A 23,044-nucleotide genomic window follows, 5' to 3' on the forward strand; every position below is an offset into this window, starting at 1 on the left:
ACTCAGAAACTTCTTCTCCCAAAGTACAGTGATGCAAATTACAAGGCATTGACTGTACAATTTTTAAATATGTTTTTCAAAATAATTGTATCTTCAAACTGCTGTCGTCCATTATCCATTCGGATCTTCCCCTTCTGTACTAATTGTTCACGTTGATCACAGAGAGGGAACGGGGGTTGGCAAATGGGCTTGACTGAAACAGGTTCGTAAATATTAAGTGTTATGATCCTCCTTTCTTCTGCTTTCATGTTGTGTCTTTAACAATTTGCAAACTTTTCAATTCTGTGCATGAAAATAAGATTTCATTCGTGAATCACGAATTTCGAGGCCTGAATCCATATTTTGGGGATTAAAACAAGCCATTTTCAGTATAGTATCAGTCACAATACTCGCTTCGCAGGCGGGACGTAATTGTGCAAATGAGCGCAAGGACTGAACAATTCCAGTCTCCTCTTTATCCACATTGCTTATCCTGCTGTCCATAATACGTCCTCCTGCGAAATCCATTTTTGGCATCTACGACCTATTAGGATTATCTTATATTACACAACTTAGGGTTGGTCTCAGCAAACTGAACTTTCACAAATTCAAACACAATAGGGATAAAATAAACCCAATAAGCCCCAGAAATGATGGCATTGAGGATACAGAGCACTTTTTGTTGCACTGCCCTCATGAGAGGGGAGCAATCACCCCCCAATACTTTAGAGAACAATGGTCTTTGGTTCTAAAACAATGGGAAACATGACATCATCTTATTAAAACAATAGGTTTGCTCCCCCCCCATATTTGACCAAGTGTCCGCCCCTGGTTGACATAGTACTTTGCTCTCCGGGGTATCGTCCTGGTAGTGTTGTGGAATAATTTTCTGTAGGTAAAGTATTTCGTAATATGTACTTGTAATTGTGGATTATATCCATAAAAAAATTCAGTCAGGTTTGCGTACTTTTTCCGTAAACAATTGTAGTATTTATGCACATACAATGCATTTATGAAGCACAAAAATCAATTTTTACCGGTTCATGACATAGTGCTCGATGCCGTATAGGCAACTCTGTAACAGCTTTGATGTAAAGAACAGGACAGTTCTAAGTTGCAACTCCGAGTTTCACGCTTGATGCAAGATGCGATCACAAGACAACTGCAAACTACTCTCGATGTTGAAGCCATTATATTTAGTCACCAAAGTATAAAGCTATGCACATGTAAATATTCGGAAAAATTCATTGTATCTACTTCCAGACACAAGTACATGCTCTATGGAACCTTCCTTCCGTTTTAATAGTAAACTGGTAAGTGTGAGGATTAACATAGCCTTTTAAGTCCCCACCGTTATGTTCCCTGCAAACCTTCACCAACATACTACCGTAACAAATCAACCGCAAATTAAAACTACCATATACTACCACAATATACGAAAAATATCAACGAGTACTACGACCATATAAATACACTACCTCTTCGTCGTCTTTATACGGTGCTGTTCCTTTACCCCCAGCTATATTGATTCCAAGGCTTTGCTCGTCGCGAATAATAACTGTGCTTATCTAAAATTGAACAAATTAAGGCATCTATACATCTGTGTAATCATGCGTTTTGAACAAACGGCACTGTTGGAACTAATACAAGGAAGTCGTGAATGACCATATGTGCTGTCTTACGTTAAATCCCCGAAAAGAAGGTGCTTGACGGCCTAAGACCGCGATAAAAGTCTTAGATTACTAAAGACCTCAGGAAGCATACCGAAGTTTCATTCTTGATATCACCTGCTTTAAGGGAACCCTTACCAGTGCTTCCACTTGGAAGGAAATTTCCTTACCAGAAGGAAATTTAGGGAATTTGCAAGGGGAATAAGACGGAAATAGAAATTCGAAGAAAAAAATAAGGAATTGCAAGAAAATTCAAAGGCAAATTATGAAAGGGGTCAATAAGTTTACAATGTCCATTGCCTGCTCTGCCAGCTTAAAAATATTGCTTACAAATGCATCAGCAGAGGCGATAACACTTACAATTATTTAGTGCTGTATTATGGCACTAAATAATTGCTCTCAGGTCAAGTAAAGGGTTAAAAAGGGTGGCTGTTGATCTTTGATGATGAGTATCTATTTTTCTGTTAATCAATATTGCTAAACAATTAACAATTTTCAACTGCTTTGTTTCTGCCTCTGTAACCTGAGACTGATTTGTGGGTGTAATTTTATTGTTAAATTTAGGTTAACTAAGTAAACTTAACTCAAGCTCGCTGTAGCTGAGCAAGGCAAGCCTCTTGAAGCCTAGTTGGAGGAGGATACATGTGGGAGGAAATCAGAAGTAAATTTCTAATTTCAGGGAAGGAGATCTTATCAAAAAAGGGAAAAAGTTAATTCTCACTTTCGGAAGGTGGGGGCACTGTCACTTGCATCAAAAACTAATTAAAAAACTTACAATTATTATATATACTTTGCGTGTTCTTCAAATTATTTCTACACTTTCAAGAATTATCAATCAATTCCTTCCGTTGCATTGAATATGCGTACTCGTACTTGCTTAATTCGCTTGTTACGGAAATCAAAAGGAATAATTTATTATGAGCAATACAGTACCTCTTCGTAGACTTTGGTGATAGTTTTTTGCTCGCCACTGAGATCTTTGACGTCATCGTGACTATTCTCTTCATTTTCTTCCTCTTCTTCCTCAATAAAAGCGTTCACTGCAGCGGTTCTTAGATTCATTCTGTTCTTCATATCTGCAGGCCTAGGAGTGTCTCGTCTTGCTAATTTACACTGAGAGTCTACAAAAACGGACAAAAACATGACAGGATTGCAAACATAGAGCATTCCAGTCTCTCAAGAAAACGCAAAAACTGTATTTTTAATCTAAGGACCACACAAAGAATCATTGAGATTTTAAAGAGAAAAGGGGACAAGTTTGTATTGATAAATTTATCGTCAAAACAGAATCACTAGAACAACGTTTTACCATAACATAGACATATGTAAACTACAAAAAACATTCGCAAAGGTGTGCAGATGATAAAAATGTAATGAAAATAGCAAGTTGTATAATTTTAGCAAACAAATGCTTTGCAAATAGCAAGATTAAATATCAGACATACAAAATGTCAGACAAGAATGCAACGTAAACAAAAACTACAGAAGATCCTGAATGGAGATTTGTATATGAAGCGTCACAACCAAAAGCAACATGGTTTGAAAGTCTGTCTGTCAAGCCTGTCAAGAGGACTGAATCAACCCACCCATTTCTTCTTCTTCAGGATCCGCATCAATTTGAATAACCTCAGCATTAAACCTCGTTTGCACAATCCGTCTACGACCAACACTTGCCTCTTCTTCTTTATCTGGCACAGCGAATTTCACCGTTGAAGGGCCGGCGCTCTGAGGAGAAATTAAAATCTACGCTCATTCATATGCTTGTGTGGCCATTTCTAAGCCAATTTGTAACAAATTTAACTGATTTTGCACATTTAGAGGTATTTCAAAACACTTTTTGGGATATATGGGCAAAACTGAAAAATCTAAAATAGATTTTCGTGACGCCATCATTTCGGTACTCTATTCTCTATTCACGATCGACAACTTAACCATTCTGATGAAAGACCACTCCTCTTAAAAATTATATGGGCGGGGAATACACCAACTGGAATAATATTCACACGGCTTGCAAACACATGAAATCTCTTCCAGATGCAGCGGGGCTTGGTCTATTCATGGAAATATCAAATTACAGTTTAGCCATGTCTACATGAGTGAAAATAAACCAGTGTCATCAACATAAACTAGACACAAATATTAGGTCATTATGACCCCTTTGTTCATAAGAACCTATTTTTATTACAACCATCGATCAAAACAGAGTTTTACATTTTGGCTACAAAACACCGGGGCGATTTCAACCATGCCACTGACAAAATTAGAAATGTTTTTCGCCTGTCTCTATGTATCGCGTTGCAAAGGAACGATCAAATTCATTCCTCTTTACAAACAGCTCCATCGATACTATTTCACTGCCTTTGCCCAATTCGCAACTAATTTGACCGTCGAACAACTTCGTAAACATCATGTAAACCTATTAGCTTTGGCGGTAATCCTGTTACATCAACTGCTCACTTTGCGGATGCTGATACTGAATGCCACTTACTTTTCAGCATCAAAAGCTCACTACCAAACTCGAAACAAAAACACGATAGCTGACAGAAACAGGTATTTCTTGGAACGGGCTTTGAGATTCAAGGCGATCAGACATTACTCAATGTTACCACGCTAATTGGAACACTTGAACATAAAGAGACAACCGCATCAAAACCGTGATTGATCTCCACCCAAGCATAGGACAATTCACTTACCTTCAAGCCTGCAGCTAACTGTCTTTGACAACAATCAGTTATTTCAATGTCCGCATCGTAGGGTTGCGAGAGCCCGACAGAGAAATCGAATCACAAAAAACATGGCTTTACAACACAAAAGATACCATGGTGACAAATCCTATACATATACGGGGAATCTTATGCGGTTAAATGATGTCATTTCAAGAAACGTTAAATTATCAATTTGACCTGGAACTTCATCTGACGTACTGTTTTTGAGGAGACGAGATCAATTCGGTCCCTAAATGAACGGAATTTTCGACAATTTCAAGGGCAGAATCTTGTATGATAATTCCCTTGTTTTTAACAACAGGAAACACACTTACGAAAATTGAGAATCCAGAAAACCCCTGTAAAAATCATCACAGCTTCACGTTTCCAATACCTTCATTAAACAGTAAGTCTTGCAACCCGTGTCTTTTTTCACCACAAAACGGAATATTTAATTAATATTATTGTACAGTAGTATTCGGTTACCAAAAGCAAGAGTTGAACAAAGTCAATAATTGAGATCGATAGAAACCGTAACCTTTACTGCTAGAGTGCCTGATCCGAACATCAACCAGTAAAAATGTGAAATATTATAATTTTTTATACTATACATCTCGTACAAAACAGTTTGGAGGAGATAAATTTGAGTCACTGAGAATCTGCAGAAACAACGTTGAAGAAATACTGGCATTTACTTGCAATTTCGCTAGGTATCAAGGTAAGATTCCGAGAACAACAGTATCGACAAACTAGAAATAAGCTTGACTGTATCTTATGATTCGCAGCTTAAATAAGAACACAATGCACGGATCATCTTCGCTGTTTTTCTCTGTAAAATCTTTTCGACATGATAAATAAAGCACTCAATGGCATTCTCTTTGATATGTGAAAGATTACATAGAATGTTGTCTTGCACCTTGACGATGTCAGTTCATCTAACCAAATAGACTTAATGGATCTCAATTTGCACACAAACAACATCTTGGCTTACCAAGGTCCTTTGCGTTATGAAGCGATCTTTTAATTCTTATGAACGGATTTTCAAATAGTCGAGTCACTATTAGAAATGCCTTAATCATAGTAACATACATAACAGCTAGCTTAACGAGTATATATGTAACATCAATGTTTCTATGCTTTACAAAGATTAATTGTCCTATGCAATAACTGTTGTTTTTAGGTGTTTCACTACCTTTTTACAGAACTGCTTGCTATAAACCAATCAAACAAAAATGTGGATTCGTATTACATATAAATAAGTTAATTGAAATAATTTCCTCCTTTTGAAATAGGCAGACTTTTCTTAATTAGAAAGGAGTAGGATTTTTTTGATGAAACATGTGAAGAGAGATTTAAAACAAGAAAATATACAGGCATAACTTGTATCGAAGTTACTTTCCTGCACCAGAGGCATTGACTGTCAAAAGATTTTGGAAAATTTTGTGTTCCTACAGGTCTCTTCTGCAAGAAATCTCGCTATCAATTGGGTTCTCTTAACTTCAATAGGTAATTTTTTGGAGTGGCTTGTCAAATGGTTAAGTTCTATTCTTTGTCCCAGATTTTAAATAAATATTTTAGCCCGTATCCCAAGAAGACCTTTGCTAACAGACATAATGAAATAAATTCTTCTGACGAACTAGTGGTTATTTTGCATTGAAGGTCATGCATGCATCTAACTACTCACATTCTAGACTTGCTTCGGGATGATTGCTAAATCAAACGAAACAGCTCTTACCTCCTCTTGTTCCGAGCTGGACTGACCATCCGAATTCTCATCCTCGCTTTCTTCTTTTGCTCCAAGGTTTGCGAGGATTTCCCGCGCTTTTTGCTCGTCACTCTGCACAATTCGTTTTCCCTTAGTGAAGTGAGGTGTATCTTTTCTCTTGAGAAGAAATCCAGTATTATCCGACTTCTCCTCGACCGAAGCCAGATCGAAACTCACAAAGCCACGTGTACCGTTGTCCTCATCCTCGTCTTCCTCACAAACAGCCTCCTTGCCAGATTCTTCGCTTTGATCCTCGTGTTTGTTTTCATGGTTCTGAAAAAAGTTTACTCATCTTAAAGTGTTCGAATGCGGCCGAAGAAAACTTTCTATGAAAAGAAATTCCTCAGCTATGTTACTGCTTGAAAATTAATTACATTCATGTTCCAATTATTAAAACCAAAAACTTGAAATTAGCATCGTTCTCAAACACGATAATACCAGCCAGCATCAACGAAGTAAAGCTAAACAAGGCCGAAAAAGTACGTGGGCAATAAAACGCTATTTGAAAATTTTCAGTGGGGCATCTAGTCATTCTACGAAAAATTTAGTGAATTTATGTGAAAAGTAAGAAATCATTCTTGAGGCCTGAAGTTCTTAAAGTTCTTAGAACGATTATCTAAGATTTTAACGAATAATACATTGATGAATAATAAAAACGACCCAGCCTGATCCATGACAAAAATGGCATTCCAGCTCTGCTTGTTAGAGAGTGAAAGTTTGCATAGCAAAAATAGTCAGTTTTAACAATTTAACACTGTCAAATCTACTGATTTGTGAAGTCAGCAAAAAATTAGTGCATCTATCGATCAACAAGTAATAGAAGGGCTCAAAATACAATGATCGCTATTATTAAAACAATAAACTAGCATTTCAGTTTATTAAATCATTAATGCAACTGTCAGTGACAATAAACTAGCATTTCAGTTTACTAAATCAGTAATGCAACTGGCAGTGATAAAATAAATACGAATTGTAGATCATCCAGTGAATTTATACTATGGTGCTTTGATTTGCATTTCAGTAAAGACAAATACAAAGAGTCAATGACGACAATGAAGAATGTATTTTGAAAGCCTTTTGAATCTACATGATCATAATCAGAAAACTTTCATTATATCGCTTGCAAAAAGATGCAAAACACAGTCCTAATTCACGATGTCCATGTGAAAATATTAGGGGTGTACCGGATCAAGATTTTCAGAATCCGGCCGGAACCGGATTTTCAAAAAATCAGCGATCCGGCGCCGGATTATCCGGCCTACCGGATATCCGGTACATCCCTAGAAAGTATGTTGGATTCATTTGAAGGAAATAGCAACTTGAAGCTTTCTGTCAGTCAAATCAAGCCTTGGTAAATACTTTCTAATTCACAAATATTGTCTCACAAAGACTCGTAATAGAAATCTTCATGATCAAATTGCATTTTGCAAAATAGCAAGGTAGAATGGACGAGATTGCAAGATTTAAAAGGAATTAGACGTCTTAACAGCTAGCTTAGAATTAATTCTGATATCAGGTAAACGAATTTAAATTTGAGCTGTCAAGAAAAAAAGTACAGATAACTTAAACAGTTAACCAAATCTTTCAACCAAGATTGGATAAAATAAAGAAGCTCAAAAGGAAACAGATAAAAATATAGCCAAATCCATGCAATCAAATGAAAAGGTGATTAGGAACAATGGATAAACTGGTCTACCAAATGCTTAAGGTTAAGACTGTGCAATGAAAGAAATTCGAGTTGAAGTAGCTATGACAGCCAGTGACTAAGACCAACCTGAAAGTGATTCACATTAGCACTGGGTTCCTGGGAAAATCGAACGCCGACTTCATGGTGTTTTGAATCAGTTGAGTGATGTGATTTATCTCTGGGTGGGTGTTGATCTTCTTTTTCGCTGTCCTTGAATTTACAAATGTGAAAATTAGAAAGAAAACAATTGATATTGTACTTCTAAAAGAAAGTTTTAGCAACTTACAACAAATAATCAAAGTTCATATTCCTTATATAAATGAAGATATGATTTTAATTTAATAGCATTCTTCCTAATGTTTTTTTTCGATTTGCAATGATTGCAAACTTACTTTTTACAGTCCAAATCTATTTCGAAATTTCAAGTAGTGGAGCTGCTACAGTTTTGAAATGATGCTGATTAGATTACATAATCAGACCCCGTAGATAGTAAGCAGACAAAACACGTGACCAAACATCGAGGAAAACGTGACCAAATATAGAGGAACACATGACTAAACATTGAGGAAAACGTGAGCAAATAGCGAGGAACATGTGAGCAAATATCGAGGAACACGTGAGCAAATATCGAAGAGCATGTGACTTAACATCGAGCACTAACAGCTTTTAACCCTTCTTTTCACTGAAGCACCTTTTGCTGTACGGCTGCTACTTCTGTTACAGAGGACGGGTCTTTTGCCCATAACCTCCATTTTATACAATAACGTTTTTGTGGCCCTTTTCACATGGAAAATATCAAAAGTGAAGCTAAAACTCTCAACTGTCAATCAAAATCAGGTATCAAAGGTTTTCGCCCAAGTACCTCAAAACTAGAAGACCTCGTCTTCTGCAGCATCTTTTTTGGATGTCTCGCTTTAAGGTCTTTGGGAAATGGAGTTAGTTGTCTTTGAAGGTTGCTCTACAAATACAAAACATATGCATAAACATTTCTTATTATGCAAATACTTATAATTGACATATACTAAAGAAATGGAAATTGCAAATAGGAAACCAAACAAATTAAGTGAAACAAGGTTTCTTCTCTCAAAAAAGTATTTTTTTTCAAAGCCATTTAACTTTGTAGTCTAAGACTAAGCAATCAATTGAGACAAACGAAACCAACGTATGGTGAAAGCTGATGAAGCAAATTTGTACCTCTCCATGATCATCAATCTCTTCAAATTGCACAGACATTGGTCGCGGCGAAGACCACATCCTTTCTTCCGGATTTTCATAAGCTTCGTTCAAAAATTGCTCTATAAAAATGACAAGATCAACATCACAATATTGCTAAATAATTATGCTTCAATAAACACTTATATCGTTAACAGGAAAGCAAAAACGGATATTGCTTTTAGATCAGGATTTTGTAAGGGGTTGTCAATTAGAAGTTTTTGTTAATAAAATGGTTCAATCAAGAAGTTTGAAGAAAATGTTTTCTAAGGGTATGTTGAGCCTTGCCACGGTTAATAAAAACATTTCTAAAGCACCTAATTGAAACTATCAAAAGTGAAACAATATTTAAGACATTGTAACATTGAAGCTTTTCATAGATGTGATTACTTTAGAAATAAAATAATCATCATCATTAGATGGACGGAGATACCAGACAAATAAAGAATCTCCTTTTCTCTTAATCTCAAGCAATGAAAATGATTTTAACTGACAAACCTAGACTTTCGGCCTTCATCTGCAGTTGTGGTAAAAGAAAACATGTGAGAACTTGCTCTTCGCTGTCCTCAAGTTCCTCAACTTGCAATTTCAAAATCGATTGAGACTGTAATTAAAAAAGAAAAATTAACATAAAAAGAATCTTTACACAATTTCATACTATTAGGTTGCTGTGCTCAGGATACTAAGTTTAAAACGCAAGCAGTAATGCATAATTGACTCTTTGAACATAAGTTTAGAATATTTGAATAGGCAAAGAAGATCTTTAAGAAAATTATAACCATGAATACATCTTTCAGCACAGTGTCTAGTGGATCTATTAACAGGAAGAGACAAACAAAAAGGGGGTTTACAAACTACCATATGCTACCATACCTGGTTCGACGACAGCCAAAGCGCCTTTAGAGGTAATCCTGACACAGTGATTGGCAGATTCGGTAACCTAAAAAAGGAATTCGAGTTCAGGCATGTTTCCCGCGTTTGAGGACACGTAGGTAAAATGGCTTTAGTCTGATCAAAATAAAAGACAATGTGCAGCTACCGGAACATTGGTTTGTTCCATAAACTAACCAAGATTTGTTCCTAGCGGCACACAAAGTATTAGATACCAAAAGCCAGTATGAGATCTTCATAAGAAACGTTTAAGTTCAACGATGAGAAGAAGCCCAGGGAGTAGGGTACTGGAAGATATTTGGATATGGGTCGCCCAGTTACGTCTTTGGGGATGACAATTTCATTCCATTTACTCTTTGGGGCCTTTAAAATTTTGAATTATCAAACCTAAGAAATTCTAAATCGCCTTTAAACGCTCATTTAACTGAAAAGAAACAGAGCTATCCTTCTTCTCATAAAATCAGGTTGACAATCTTAACTTTTTTCTGTTATTTTGTGGCGTCCAAATTTTCAATATGATTTTTTGCTGGTATATTTAGGGCATGTGTGAACAAAGGACCCCTATCTGGTTTTCGGTACCCACAGGTGTAAAAGGCTCTTGATATTAAAAACTTCATTGAGAACAACTTTCCTAAGTTTTCTAAACCATATCAAGAAAGAGTTAAGGCAAACTATACTATATAGCAAATTATAACAAGTGATGGGAAAAATACAGAGATCATTAAAAGCTACTTTAAACCTAAAAATTTTACGATATCGGAGAGGTGATTTTCAAAGAGAACTTAGTCATTTTAGAGATTACACATTGCATACATCATGAATATACACAGGCTTAACAGTGGAACAACTATATAATTTCAAATTCCCTTTGTCTAAATTGAAACAAAGGTTTTTTCCGAATTTTTTGAGACTACACCCTACAAGCCCAAACCAACCCATTGGTCGCCATAAGTGCTAAAGAAGAATGAGATTAGAAATCATGATATGTACCTGTTTCCTGAAAGATCAAGAACAGTCAGATTTCGACAATTTCCAATCTGCTTTGGTAACTTGGTGATGTCATTATTCCTAGCAGATAAGACACTCAGACGTGTGCAGCTGCCAATCTAAAAATCAAATTATCCGTAATAGTAAGTAACTGCGAATGTGTTTTGGTAGAGTTTTGGTGGATTTTCGTGGAAACACTGCAGATGATGATAAAAAAAGTCTTCTGCTACCTCATTACTCATCGAAAACACCCCAGTTTAATCTTCAACAAGCAAAAAATTCAAATTTGATACGATGTGCAAACTCAAACACATCAGGAATCAAACATTCACACGCAATGAATAGAGTTTTCATCGCAGCTTTTAGGAACACTGTCTTGAATGTCTAGGTTTGCTAATTTTTAAAGATAGAGGCTACAAGACCATGGTTGACCGTTTTCAAAAATATATCCAGGGTTTATGAAGTAGAAGGCTCACATTTAAAAATAGGTTTGTGTAGGCGGCGAAGGTTGGTGAGCAAGCGGGGGACCTTCGCCGGTTGTCGGCTTCTGATGAAATCCCTGTATATCAATTGAATTATATAGCAATTTGTAATCAGAAACACAGTTTTAACAGTCTCTTATAATAAATCTTACACTGAAGTAAAGAAAGCTTCTTGAAAGTGTCTAAGGGTCAACCTAAAACATGCACCAAGATCATGTCATCAAGCTCCTTTCAATTAAAAGTTACGAAATCAAAATCAGCCTCAAGTCCTTGAGACATCCTAAAGTTTAAGACCTTTTTTAAAAAGTAAATCTTGTACTTGAATACAACAGAGTATGCAGGCCCAATGTTGATAAAAATTAAACTAATAGGCACATTTTACTTATCATTGAAATAACTTATCATAAATATATACTCTTTTGTGTTACTATTAATTACAGCAATCATGTCCTCGGAAACAACTATTTTCATTATCAAACTAAAGGAATTGGAAATCACTTCTACTCATCTTACTCTTTAAATACAATTTATTGTAGTGCGTATGATCATAAATACAGACAAGAAATAATTGAGCAAACAACAACAAAAAACTTGTATTAATTTATATTGGTTCAAGAGGTGTAAATATGCAATAAGCGCTAGTTTAACTATTGAGAAAAGTCCTCCTTTAAGAAATTCCCCTCATACATTTAATTTTGTTCCTGTATTTTTTCATACGTTGTACCATTTTTCTGTTTCATTGCATTAAATTAATGTGCATTTTGCTACTCTTGTAATCTTTAATTATATGTTTATTTGGAATTTAATATGTATGCATGATGAGGAAGCTAAATTAAAAATCAACTAAACTGTGCTGCTCAATATATTCATAACAATATTGCTGATAGCGATAGCTAACTTACTTCTGCGGGAAGCGTAACCAGTCTGTTCTTGTCGATATTCATATGATTCAATTTGTGGAGTTTGCCGATAGCAGAGGGTAGGCCCTGGAAAGGTGAAGAGAATGCTTAAGGATTTCAAATATCTGATCCCGATTGAATGCTGAAAAAAAAAGAAACTAAACTTTCATGATATTAGTATGTTATGGTATATATGTTATTTTATAAATATATAATATACGGCAATGCATAATTAACGATATATGGAGCATACTATAACATGTACACTTCTTCTTGATCATGACCAGATAATTTCTGCCGAGGCCTGATATTCTTAAATTCATGATAAACTTAGATCTAAGTGCTCTTAACGTTGTTCTTATTTCAAAATTGATTTTCCTTCAACTAAAAATTGCTTCTAAGTTCACAAAATAACAGTTATACGGGACACTTTTAGAAGCACAGTTGATTAGCTGATTAAACAACTTCTGTCTTGTTGACTAGAGTGTAAATTTCCAAAACACTTTGCTTTTTATCCTGGTTTCATCTGAGGTTGGCCATGATCTTAAAGTGCTTCTAAGGTTCAAAAATCACCACACCTTTTTTGTTTGAAACCAATGTGAAATTTTTTGCTGATTTCGATGAACTGAATTGTTTCCGAAGATAGAATGTGAAAAGACTGTTAAAAGGCTCGGAAAGCGCCAAAACACAGAATAGTGGCAAAACAAAGCATGTCTGCTGCAGTGATTTAAATTGGCCTAGCCACACAGAAACGTTTATGATTATGCTTAGAGAGCTCGAGAGAGAGCTCACAAAGGGTGAAAAGTGAACTGGACTTTATGAATTATCTTTTTTTATATATATTTAATCTAGCTTCGTAATTTAATTGATATTGTTACCAAAGAAGGACTCAATTCGTTGAAATTGTTGTCAACAACCGCTTGTGTGGATCGAACCACATGACTCTAGGCCTCCAATTACGTCATCGATTCTTTGCTTCGTTCAAAGCTTAGGCCAAACTTTGAGCGGCAATAGCAATAAAACGATATGCGATATAGCAATTCCGAAAAAAGAATTGAATCCAGATTGGTAAAATGTTTCTTTCAAATTAAAGTTATTTTTTACCTTAGAGGCACTTTAAGATGTTCTTAAGATTGATTTCTGAACTTACGAAGTGTTTTCTTATAAAAAAGGGAACACAAAACCCGTAACGAATTAATATTGGCTGGCAGTGACCTTTACATAAGACATCGAAGACCGAGTCAGTTCTCACTAATCCAAACTAAATTTTAACTGTTTCACATTGTTAAAAACTGGTACAATCAATGCCGCGCACGTATATATCTATGAGAGAAAACTTCATTTTCAAAAAATCCAATTTTGAAACAGTTGAAGCTTGCGCAGGAAAATTCTTGATTAGATAAACTGACACTGCACAGAAGAGCGGGATGGAAACGTAATTTGAAGAATACAATTATTCAGAAATACAAACAAGTTGAAAACTTACATCAAGCGAATTATCGGTCAATATTAACTCTGTCAGCGATGACAACCTGATTGAAAAATGTGCATCGAATTCGATTAGAGAATATGCAAGGTCAGGAAAAATTGAGCATGCCATTAAGAGGTGATCTTTTAAAATCAATTAATCAACTTATTTTCCTAAAACCATTCGGTCTATTCTGAATTCACAGGCAGCATAATTAGCTGGCCAACTTATTAGCTGCTTTAATTCCAAATCTCGTCACGTTTCAGATAATTTTATCTACTTCCTCGTTGCGATTTTGCTTTGAAAAAAGAACTAAAACATAAGAGAGTTTCTGACCAGCGTCCTTCATGTACTCAATATATGCTTCATGTGACCAGTTTACTTGAGAAAAAATTCCAAAAAAGATTGCAAGTGGCTTTTATATCGGATTTCTTACACAAAGGAAACACTGTGAGTTAAAAGACTGAGAAGATGGCTTTGTAGATGGTAATTAAGCAGTATTGGCAGAAAAAAAAGTATTAATAGTTGCAAACATGAACACGTACCCGCCAATGGCTGGTGTCAGCTCGTCAAGATCATTAACGTCAGCTTTTAAGATTGACAGCTTCTTCAACTTTCCTGGAATAAATTTGGGCAATAGAAATTTTTACTATTTTATATTAAATTTCAAAAAATGACGACAACCCTAAAATCATGACAACCCCTTAAAAAATTTAAAATTGAGAAAACTACTGTGTTACAAATCCCTGCACTGATTTAAATTGAAGAGCCTAACTACGACCCAACAGATTTCTGTAACTTGGTATGTAGGAATCACGAGAGTGAAAATACGTTGAGAAGGGAGTTTCTCAATAAATGTAGCTTCTCGGTCACCACAAATATACCCTTTAGATGTTTCGCAGAAAACAAACCAAAACATTCACAAACGTCTCATAAATCTAAGGGCCAGGGCTCACTTGTCCTGTCCCTTCAAGTCTTTGTGCTGTAGTGACATGATGTCTTCGATTGAGTAAAGGTGCTCTCAAAAAAGCTCAGGATTGAGTGGTTGAATAAACTGGGTTGTCTTTCAATTAAACTTGAATGTCTCGTTTTTTCTTTTGGTATCGAAACTTATATGCGAGGATCAAATTTAACCTATTCAAATCTCTTCCGTTATATTTTTGAGTGTACGAAATTCCAATCACTTATGGGTGTACGAAAGTCTTGAGCGATATTCAGAAATTACAGAAATCCGAGCTAGAAATATAAAGTTTATATATTTTTTTATATGTATGAAGCAATGAGCAGTCAAAGCTATTAATCTGAACAAGCAATGTCTTGAAACGTAAGCAGCATGGTGAGAAATTCTTCAGAACATTTTCGCAACAGCAGAAAAGAGGAATTCAGGTGAAGTCCTAAAGACAAGATGGTTTGTTTTTTAACCTAAACATCAATTGCTAAAACGAAGCTGATTGGCAAGAGATCTGATGATTCGAATTAATATTTCAAAATATGTGGTTTAACTGGTATTTAAATAAATATTTATGATGTTATTACGGCATGATTAAATGCAAGAAGCTTAATCTTCAAAATAATCATTCGTATTTATACAAATAAGTCATATTTTACGCAAACTGTTTTCCAAGTTGACAAACCTATTCCGTCAGGCAGTTCGTGCAAATTATTCTGCGACAGAATTAAATCCGTTAATGCTGTAAGCCCACTTATTTCGTCAGGCAACTCCTCAAGCTTATTATCAGATAGATCTAGCCACTGTAAACTCTTCAACTGTCCAATTTCCTGAAATTCAAATGTCAGTTCAAATAAACTATACCATAACCTTATCCAAATACGGCTAATTAATTCATACAAATTCTATTCTCAGTTGATTTCAACATGCTCAATAGGCCAACCAACACAACTTTAATGGAACCTCAGAATGGTTTTTACACAGAGAAACCTTGTCTAAACCGTAGCTGGACTGGAAAATACACAAAAATTTTATGGCAGTCTAACTGTATACAGATTTTAAAGAGACATTTTTAAAGCTATTTACACACTTTTAGATGAAATTTTGTATACTATCATCTATTCAGCACTTCTTAATTTACGCAGAGTAGCATATATTATAATAATTACTACGGAGTAGGCTTTTTAAAAAATGCAATTACAAGATTATTTACTTCCAACCACAGATACATTTATATGTTCCAAGTAAACATTCTTTGTTTAATATTAAACATCTTTTGTAACAGTTAATATGTCGCTTGTAAAATACACAGAACAAAGTTAGTACATAACATGTAAGTATCAAGACTAGACAAAAAGTTTTCTAAACCTTATCAAAATGTTAAATCATTTCCTCATGCAACTTTCATAATATGAATAAAAAATGATTGCAAAAAAATCTTACAGGCTTATCACCAGCTGATAAAAATCGCAAAAGAGCCAACAATAAAAGCGTGAACTCGCTTCCTTGCATCGAAAGACGTCAAATATTTTATATTACGCCGCCAATTTTGAATAATCGTTTTGGCCTTTTAATTCTAGCTCTTCTCGCATTCAGCAAACACTGAAACAGGCTGATTAAATCACAATTGCAAACAAAAGGTAGAAGAAAGAAGTGTGATAGCGAGGACTTAGCTACAAGTTTTAGCAAACACAGACGGTGTTTTAAGACATTTCAAGGGTAAGAAAAAACCTTTGTTAAACTAAGCTCTCTCTAAATCTATTAGAGATTGTTAAAAATTGCTGCAATTTTTCGCAAAGTAGCAGAAAACAATCAGTTTTATATTTTGAAGCTTAAGACAAAAACTCACAGATGGAAGCGTCACCAAGAAATTTGCATCTAGCCAGAGTTCCACCAACTTTGATAGATATCCAATACTTTCAGGCTGGAATAAACGATTTGGTAAACATAAAATTCATAGATTTGAAATTGTTTTGCAGCTCTGTAAGTCGGTAAGGAGCATTTTACTGGGTTTTTCCACCATATGAAGGAAAATCTAGACGGAGAGAACAGATAACTGGGGCCTAAATAGAAATACTGACAATGTCGAAACGACTTAACGTCCAAAAAGAACTAATTAAAAGCATATCTTCTTTACAGAAGAGGCCTTGATTAGTCTTTGATAGAAAAAAAGTACAAGGAATAACAAGAGGCATTGAAAAAAAAACATACAAGTTCCTCTATTTCATTGCTTCCCAGGTCAAGTCTCTCCAATGAAGTGAGGAAGGAAAAAGACCTGAAAACAAAAAAAATTAAACAGTTGTGAGTCTTGGGCAACACAATTATGGTTTAGCACAATTATCATTATCGCACTCTAAAATAGTCTTAAAAATACTACAAGACAACATGTTTTTACCTTTGAACCAAAAGTTTTTTATTTATTTCAGTGGTGGACACATGGACACTTGGACACAAGCCTGTTGTTTTGATAAGATGATGTCAAATTTCCCCCTTGTTTTTTAACAAAAACCATCGTCTTCCAAAATATTGGGGGAAACAGCCCCCTTGCCCCCGAGCTGTCAACGACTGATTTATTCTTACTAACTATTAAATAGGAGTTTTACAAATGAGAGAACAAACATCACTAATAAATTTTTAGTAACTACCAAGAGTACAACTCTATATCTGTGCTTTTATAATTCTATTCATGACTATTTGCAGAAACGCCTTACTTTCCCAAAAGACAATTTACTTTTTTACCCTGATTGCCTTTAAAAATTATAAAAAATTAATGTTTCCCTGCTAATTCTAAAACTGCATTACCAGAACACAAGAGGATTGAAGTAGTATTAGAATATCCAATCGTAAATGTTCTTGGAAGACTGATGTATGGGTTTAGAGAATGGAACATCAAATATGACAGACATATGTCAAATATATGAGCACAAACAAGCATTGAAATTCTTAAAAATCTATGTTTGCCTGCTAATTTCAATTGTACTGAAAACTTACTCAGGTAAAAATTTGATGATATTCTCTCTTATTTCCAAGACAACCAAGTTACTCAAGCTAAAACAGATAAAATTATTTATAATCAAAAGAGTACTGCTGATCAAACAAATTCTTCATTATCATAATGATGCACCTGCTTGATCAAAACCAACATGGAATAGTGTAGAACAAAGTCTTTTCTTATAGATTCAATATCCAGTTACCAAGAGATTTTATGATGACTTTACAAGAGTGCATCAAACCTCAAAATAAAATTCATTCCAAAAATATATGCTTCTTTGAAATTTCCTTTATCAAACTTCATTGAGCACAAACATGTAACTGATGATGAGAATTTACTCTCGTTGACATTGTCATTGACGTTTTAATTACGTCAGATGAATTGAGTTGTCAGAGTACACTCTCTCGGGCTGATTCATTTTAATTTACAGTAAAAACTCTATTAAGCCCCGTGGGGGCTTATTTATTGGTTCAGTCCTAGAGGGAAGTTTTTTTGAGAAGGGGGGGGGGCTTATTAATCATTGAAAATAAAACATATTATAAAAATGCCACAATGCTCTGAGATTTCTTCGAAAGAATGGGGCGTATTTAATGCACATGATGTTATCATCATCACACCAGACCCGTCAAGAGAACCAATCAATGTGCGTGTTTTCTTTGTTCGACTTAAGGGGCTAAAGAGGAGTTCTTAATAGAGAGGGAGGGCTTATCTTAAATTTTGGCATGGTAATGGGGCTTAATAGAGAGATACCTTAATAGAGAGGGTGGCTTAATAGAGCTCTTACAGTATGCCAAATTACAATGATTCACAGAGATTCATAACCAGGATTTGAGCTGATTCATGATGACATTTGCAGATTTATTATGACTTAAAAAGATTCTCGATCACTCACAATGATTCATGATTATCAACACTGCTTAATGGTGATTAATGGTGATTAATGCTGGTTCACAACCTATTCACAATAGTTCATGATTATGCAGAGATATCGCAAACTCAAAGAGTTTATTCTTTCATTCAAGGTTTTTTTGGGAGAAAAAGTGGCTTGTGATCACTGTAGTAGGATTCTGAACATTTTAACTGCGTCAAATACTCTGGAAGTTTCTTTATGACAAACGACCATCTAGGCACTGTTCCATTGACAAAACAGCTAATTGCAATTCAACCAATGATGTGAAAAAAGTTCCATGGAGATTGTAAGCGGTATCCAACAGCTTTGTCAATAATTGAAAATTTTATCGAATAGAAAACCTTAATTCCCACAAAAGCCATTTCTTAGATTGAACGAGTGCACAATTGCTGAATTGTGTGCTGCAGCTTCCTTTGAAACTATGCCAACTTCTCTTTTGGCACGGGCCAAAATAAAAATTTATGAAATTGACATGCTGATGACTTTGAGGCAACATCATTTCATAGCCGCAAGCAATAGAAAGCAGGATATTAATTAGAGGAAAATGAGGATTCTTCCCGTAGCATTCTGTTACTGAAACCGTGTCACTTTGTTTACTTACTTACAGGATCCCCCACCACTGCTATATGTATTCATTCTTCGTACATAAAAATCAGCTGTTAAACTAAGACATGAGGGAGGTGAAGTCAAGGGTCACAGGAGATTAATTCTACAGACAGAAAGAGCATAGCGGTCAATAGTATATGGTAACACAAGTGTTCTTGAGTTTCCACTTGAGGAAACACAACACTGCACCCCTTAAAACATGAATGGCTTGTCTAAGACATAAATGACTTCTTCTGGTGCATTTAATCAAGCATAACATCATTTGTACTCAAAATTCTGTATAGAATTCATCAGTTTTCTACGTATAAAGTTTTGACCTTTTGCATTGTGGAATTCTTTAGAAGGTTGGATTTATTATGCAATTTTGAATGATTCTGTAAATCTGTTTATCTGTAAGGCTAACTAGACTTTCAATTTCAATCTGGTATTATAATCAAAAGCTCTACTTCAGATACCTTCCAATGTCAGGAGGGATTCTGTTCAATGACATGTCATTCATGCATAGACTTTGTAATTCTTTGAGTTGAGTTAATGAGTCTGGAAGTCTGTGGACAAAAGTACACATATAGATAGAACATAAAACAAAATACATATTTACCTAGATATTTATATAGATAGCCAGAAATATCTATTGCTTACTGCTTGGTTAACATAAAATAGCCTACTGAGTTCTTTCAAATTTTGGCAGTGGCAACTGCATTCAACTTTGTAGCCAGGTCTATGGGCCTTTCCTCATATGAGGTATTTGCTATTTGAGTGAAAAAGTGGCACTCCCTTGGATAGCCAACAGTTTAGCTGACACCTTGAATCTTACACATAAGAAAGGGGAATGTTGGAAAAGGGACATGCTAAAATGAACCAGTCCATCTATGAATTAATCTATATTGAAATACAAACAAAGGTATATCTAAATAATTTATAGCTTGAATTACATTTTCAAAATTGCTAAACTGCATATTAAAAACAAAGCAATAAAGTCATTGTGATAGGATCTACAAATACTATATATGTCGAGCAAATGATCAGTGTTTTGGAACTGAAAATTGACATCACAAAAATTATTTCAGGCCAAGATTTGCATACCTAGCTACTCTCAGGCAAATAATTGAAAGCACATATATGAAAATTCTTTGAATGATTGCAATATTCCTTTTCAGGTACTCTCTTGGCTTAATTGTAGGGAGGTTGGAATAAGCAAGAGGGTGGGTATTTTTCATAAATTTTGTAAAATAGGGGGCGGGGGCAAAATAAAATGACCTGGTGGGAATATTTATTGGAGAGCAGAATATGGGACTGGCAGCCCAAGAGGGGTAATTTGCTCTTTTATGGTTGATATTAAAGTTACTGTTTTTATCAGCTTACCATTGCATTTTGTTCCTGGTTGATTGTATATAAAATAGGGGAAGGTTGTTTTCGTAATTTTCTTAATCTGGGGGGGGGGTCATATAAAATACTGCTGAGGGTGAAAAATTTCAAAATATGCAATTTGAACTATCACCCCCCCCCCCCCCCCAACCCCTACAATTAAGCACGGAAGAGTAAATAGATATTCTCTGATAAACATGTCTACTAGGTATAAATACTTACAATGCCAATGGATTGCTGCTAATGTCTATTGATGTCAATTTTTTGCAATACTGGATATTTTCTGGCAAAAGACCAACATCTGTTGGGAAATAAGAGATAATTTCATCAATTACAGTTCTCAAACTGGATTTCATTTTCCATTCTTTATAAATTTATGATTCAGCAGCTTGCTTATCCTGTATTTTCAATCAAATATAACTTCACCACAGTTAAGTCTCATTCCTGAGAAACTATTTTGGACCTATTTCATTAGGTAGCACATTTATTCAACATAATGTTTTCTTTCTATAAGCAGACTTAAGAAGAAAATTTTGACTATTGCAAAGGATTAACTTTAATTGTTTTCCAAATAAATACTATATAATTATGCACAATTTTTAAGAACATCAATATTTTTCAATCTGTTTGTACCAAATCAGTGTCTATTCCCTGCCGATAATACATTCAACAAATACTTTGCTTTGCACATAGAAAGCACCTGTCAAATGATAGTATATTATCATTATCACAGCAGCTGGTATCTTCAAAACTGCAATTTTGGAACAATTTCTAACCGCAACTGTCTTGATTACCAGAATTATAATGGAATCTGTCCTAAGCTCTTCACATGCTTCCTCTGTTATCACTGCAATAACAGGCTACCCTCTTGTTAGCTATTATTAGAAGTGATATTCAGAATGTTGACAGGGCATCCCATTGACTACAGTTTTGGCTAAAGGTCCATTACAGTTAAAAATAATTAATATAATAATTTCCAATCTAACTTTAAATATACTTTAGTAAAGTTTCGATAAACTTAGAGGGTTAAAGGTTACTAAGTATTATGTTTGGAGCGTCAGTACAACCCACCAAATATGACAATAATTGCTTATGGATAAAGGAGTCTGATTTCTTGATCACATCATCAGTAATAAATCATCAAACAAGCTTGGATATTCTATTGAGCTATTGAATATATCTAATTCTGAGGAGAATAATACCTACTATATCTGATGACATTGCCCTAGGTTAGCCCAGCATACAAAATGAAACAAACCTAAGTATTGATTAGTAAAAATATAAATGTGTATTTCCTGTAGCTGTGTTTTCAATTATTTTGTTAATTTCATGCTATTCATGTTTATGGCTGCAAAATTGTCATAGTATCCTGCACTCTGTTGTATTGTTTTGGCAGTGTAGTCAAGTAGATTCTATGTAGTATAGTGAGTATACTTGTAATTGTAAAATTTTATACTGTAAAAAATATATCTAATAATAATGTAACTTTTCTTTTGTGTATCTTTTAAATATATCTTTAATTGACAACAATACAATATCACTGAGCAGATTTTAAAGTTATATTGAGACTTACCATTTTTGCTAATATCAAGTTCCTCAAGATTGGTAAGGTTGCCAATTTCTGAGGGCAAATTTGCTATTTCATTATCATCAACAGCAAGTTTTTTCAGTTTGTAGAGTCGAAACAATTGCTGCAAAGCATATTGGATCATGTCTTAGTAAGTACATATAAAAACATATATAAAAAACTTAAATGTAATATATAAAAAATTTATCAAAGTTGGCGAGATAAAACATATTCTAGAAAAAGTAATGAAAACCATTACTCAAGTGATGATACAAAAAAGTTGTGGTGAATAATCTCAAAAATTGCCAAATTTGTGCTAAAATGAATTTTGTTTACTTAGCAGTTCTTCTCTGGAATTAATTTGCAATAAAAAATAATTACATTCATTATGACCTATTACTTCCTAGTTACAGACAAGCTTCCTTTAATTGATTACGTGGCTTCCATTAGTAAACAAAACAAGTGTACAACATCACACAATAACTGCCCAAATTTCTTCCTTTAAAAACCAGAAAGAATTTCCTATTCAACAATCGAATTGCGGCAACTTAATTCTCCATATCAAAAGCATGATTCACTGTTTGTTGAAAATCAATTTAGGGAAGCTAATTCACAACAAGGATTAGCACTAGTAATGAATATTTCATATACACAAGGAAATAACGATGCGAAACCACTTGAGAAGACTCCCACGTCAGGCTGTACTGCAATTTCATGGTCTTAGGATTGAGAGCATACTGGCTAGTGACTAAAAATGATAAAATAAGGTAATCGGTAACAGAACAAGATCTTCGAAATGGTAAAAGGAAAACGAACTCTCAAAAGCAACCCTGTAAACATCAACTAGCTAGAAGCCACAAGCCACAAAAATGTTTACATGCTTGACTGTGAATGTCCTAGAGTTACATTC

General features: G+C 34.8%; 1 protein-coding gene across 1 annotated transcript in view; it reads right to left on the reverse strand.

Moving 5' to 3' along the window:
• Positions 1–23,044, reverse strand: part of LOC135689435 (protein scribble homolog) — a 50,575-nt gene that overhangs the window by 26,981 nt on the left and 550 nt on the right. The window contains exons 2-21 of the mRNA XM_065206658.2: positions 22,141–22,258; positions 20,790–20,868; positions 19,658–19,747; positions 17,686–17,742; positions 16,906–16,969; positions 16,544–16,618; positions 15,380–15,524; positions 14,291–14,363; positions 13,764–13,809; positions 12,281–12,364; positions 10,900–11,015; positions 9,892–9,958; positions 9,517–9,622; positions 9,001–9,101; positions 8,669–8,764; positions 7,894–8,016; positions 6,090–6,392; positions 3,236–3,374; positions 2,583–2,770; positions 1,458–1,547 (exon numbers count right to left, since the gene is read on the reverse strand). Of these exons, the coding sequence (XP_065062730.2) occupies positions 1,458–1,547; positions 2,583–2,770; positions 3,236–3,374; positions 6,090–6,392; positions 7,894–8,016; positions 8,669–8,764; positions 9,001–9,101; positions 9,517–9,622; positions 9,892–9,958; positions 10,900–11,015; positions 12,281–12,364; positions 13,764–13,809; positions 14,291–14,363; positions 15,380–15,524; positions 16,544–16,618; positions 16,906–16,969; positions 17,686–17,742; positions 19,658–19,747; positions 20,790–20,868; positions 22,141–22,258 (2,160 nt within the window). The remainder of the gene's footprint in view (positions 1–1,457; positions 1,548–2,582; positions 2,771–3,235; positions 3,375–6,089; positions 6,393–7,893; positions 8,017–8,668; positions 8,765–9,000; positions 9,102–9,516; positions 9,623–9,891; positions 9,959–10,899; positions 11,016–12,280; positions 12,365–13,763; positions 13,810–14,290; positions 14,364–15,379; positions 15,525–16,543; positions 16,619–16,905; positions 16,970–17,685; positions 17,743–19,657; positions 19,748–20,789; positions 20,869–22,140; positions 22,259–23,044) is intronic.

The sequence above is a fragment of the Rhopilema esculentum genome, chromosome 5, assembly GCF_057945365.1.
Source record: "Rhopilema esculentum isolate cy_ngs chromosome 5, ASM5794536v1, whole genome shotgun sequence".
Lineage (NCBI taxonomy): Eukaryota > Metazoa > Cnidaria > Scyphozoa > Rhizostomeae > Rhizostomatidae > Rhopilema > Rhopilema esculentum.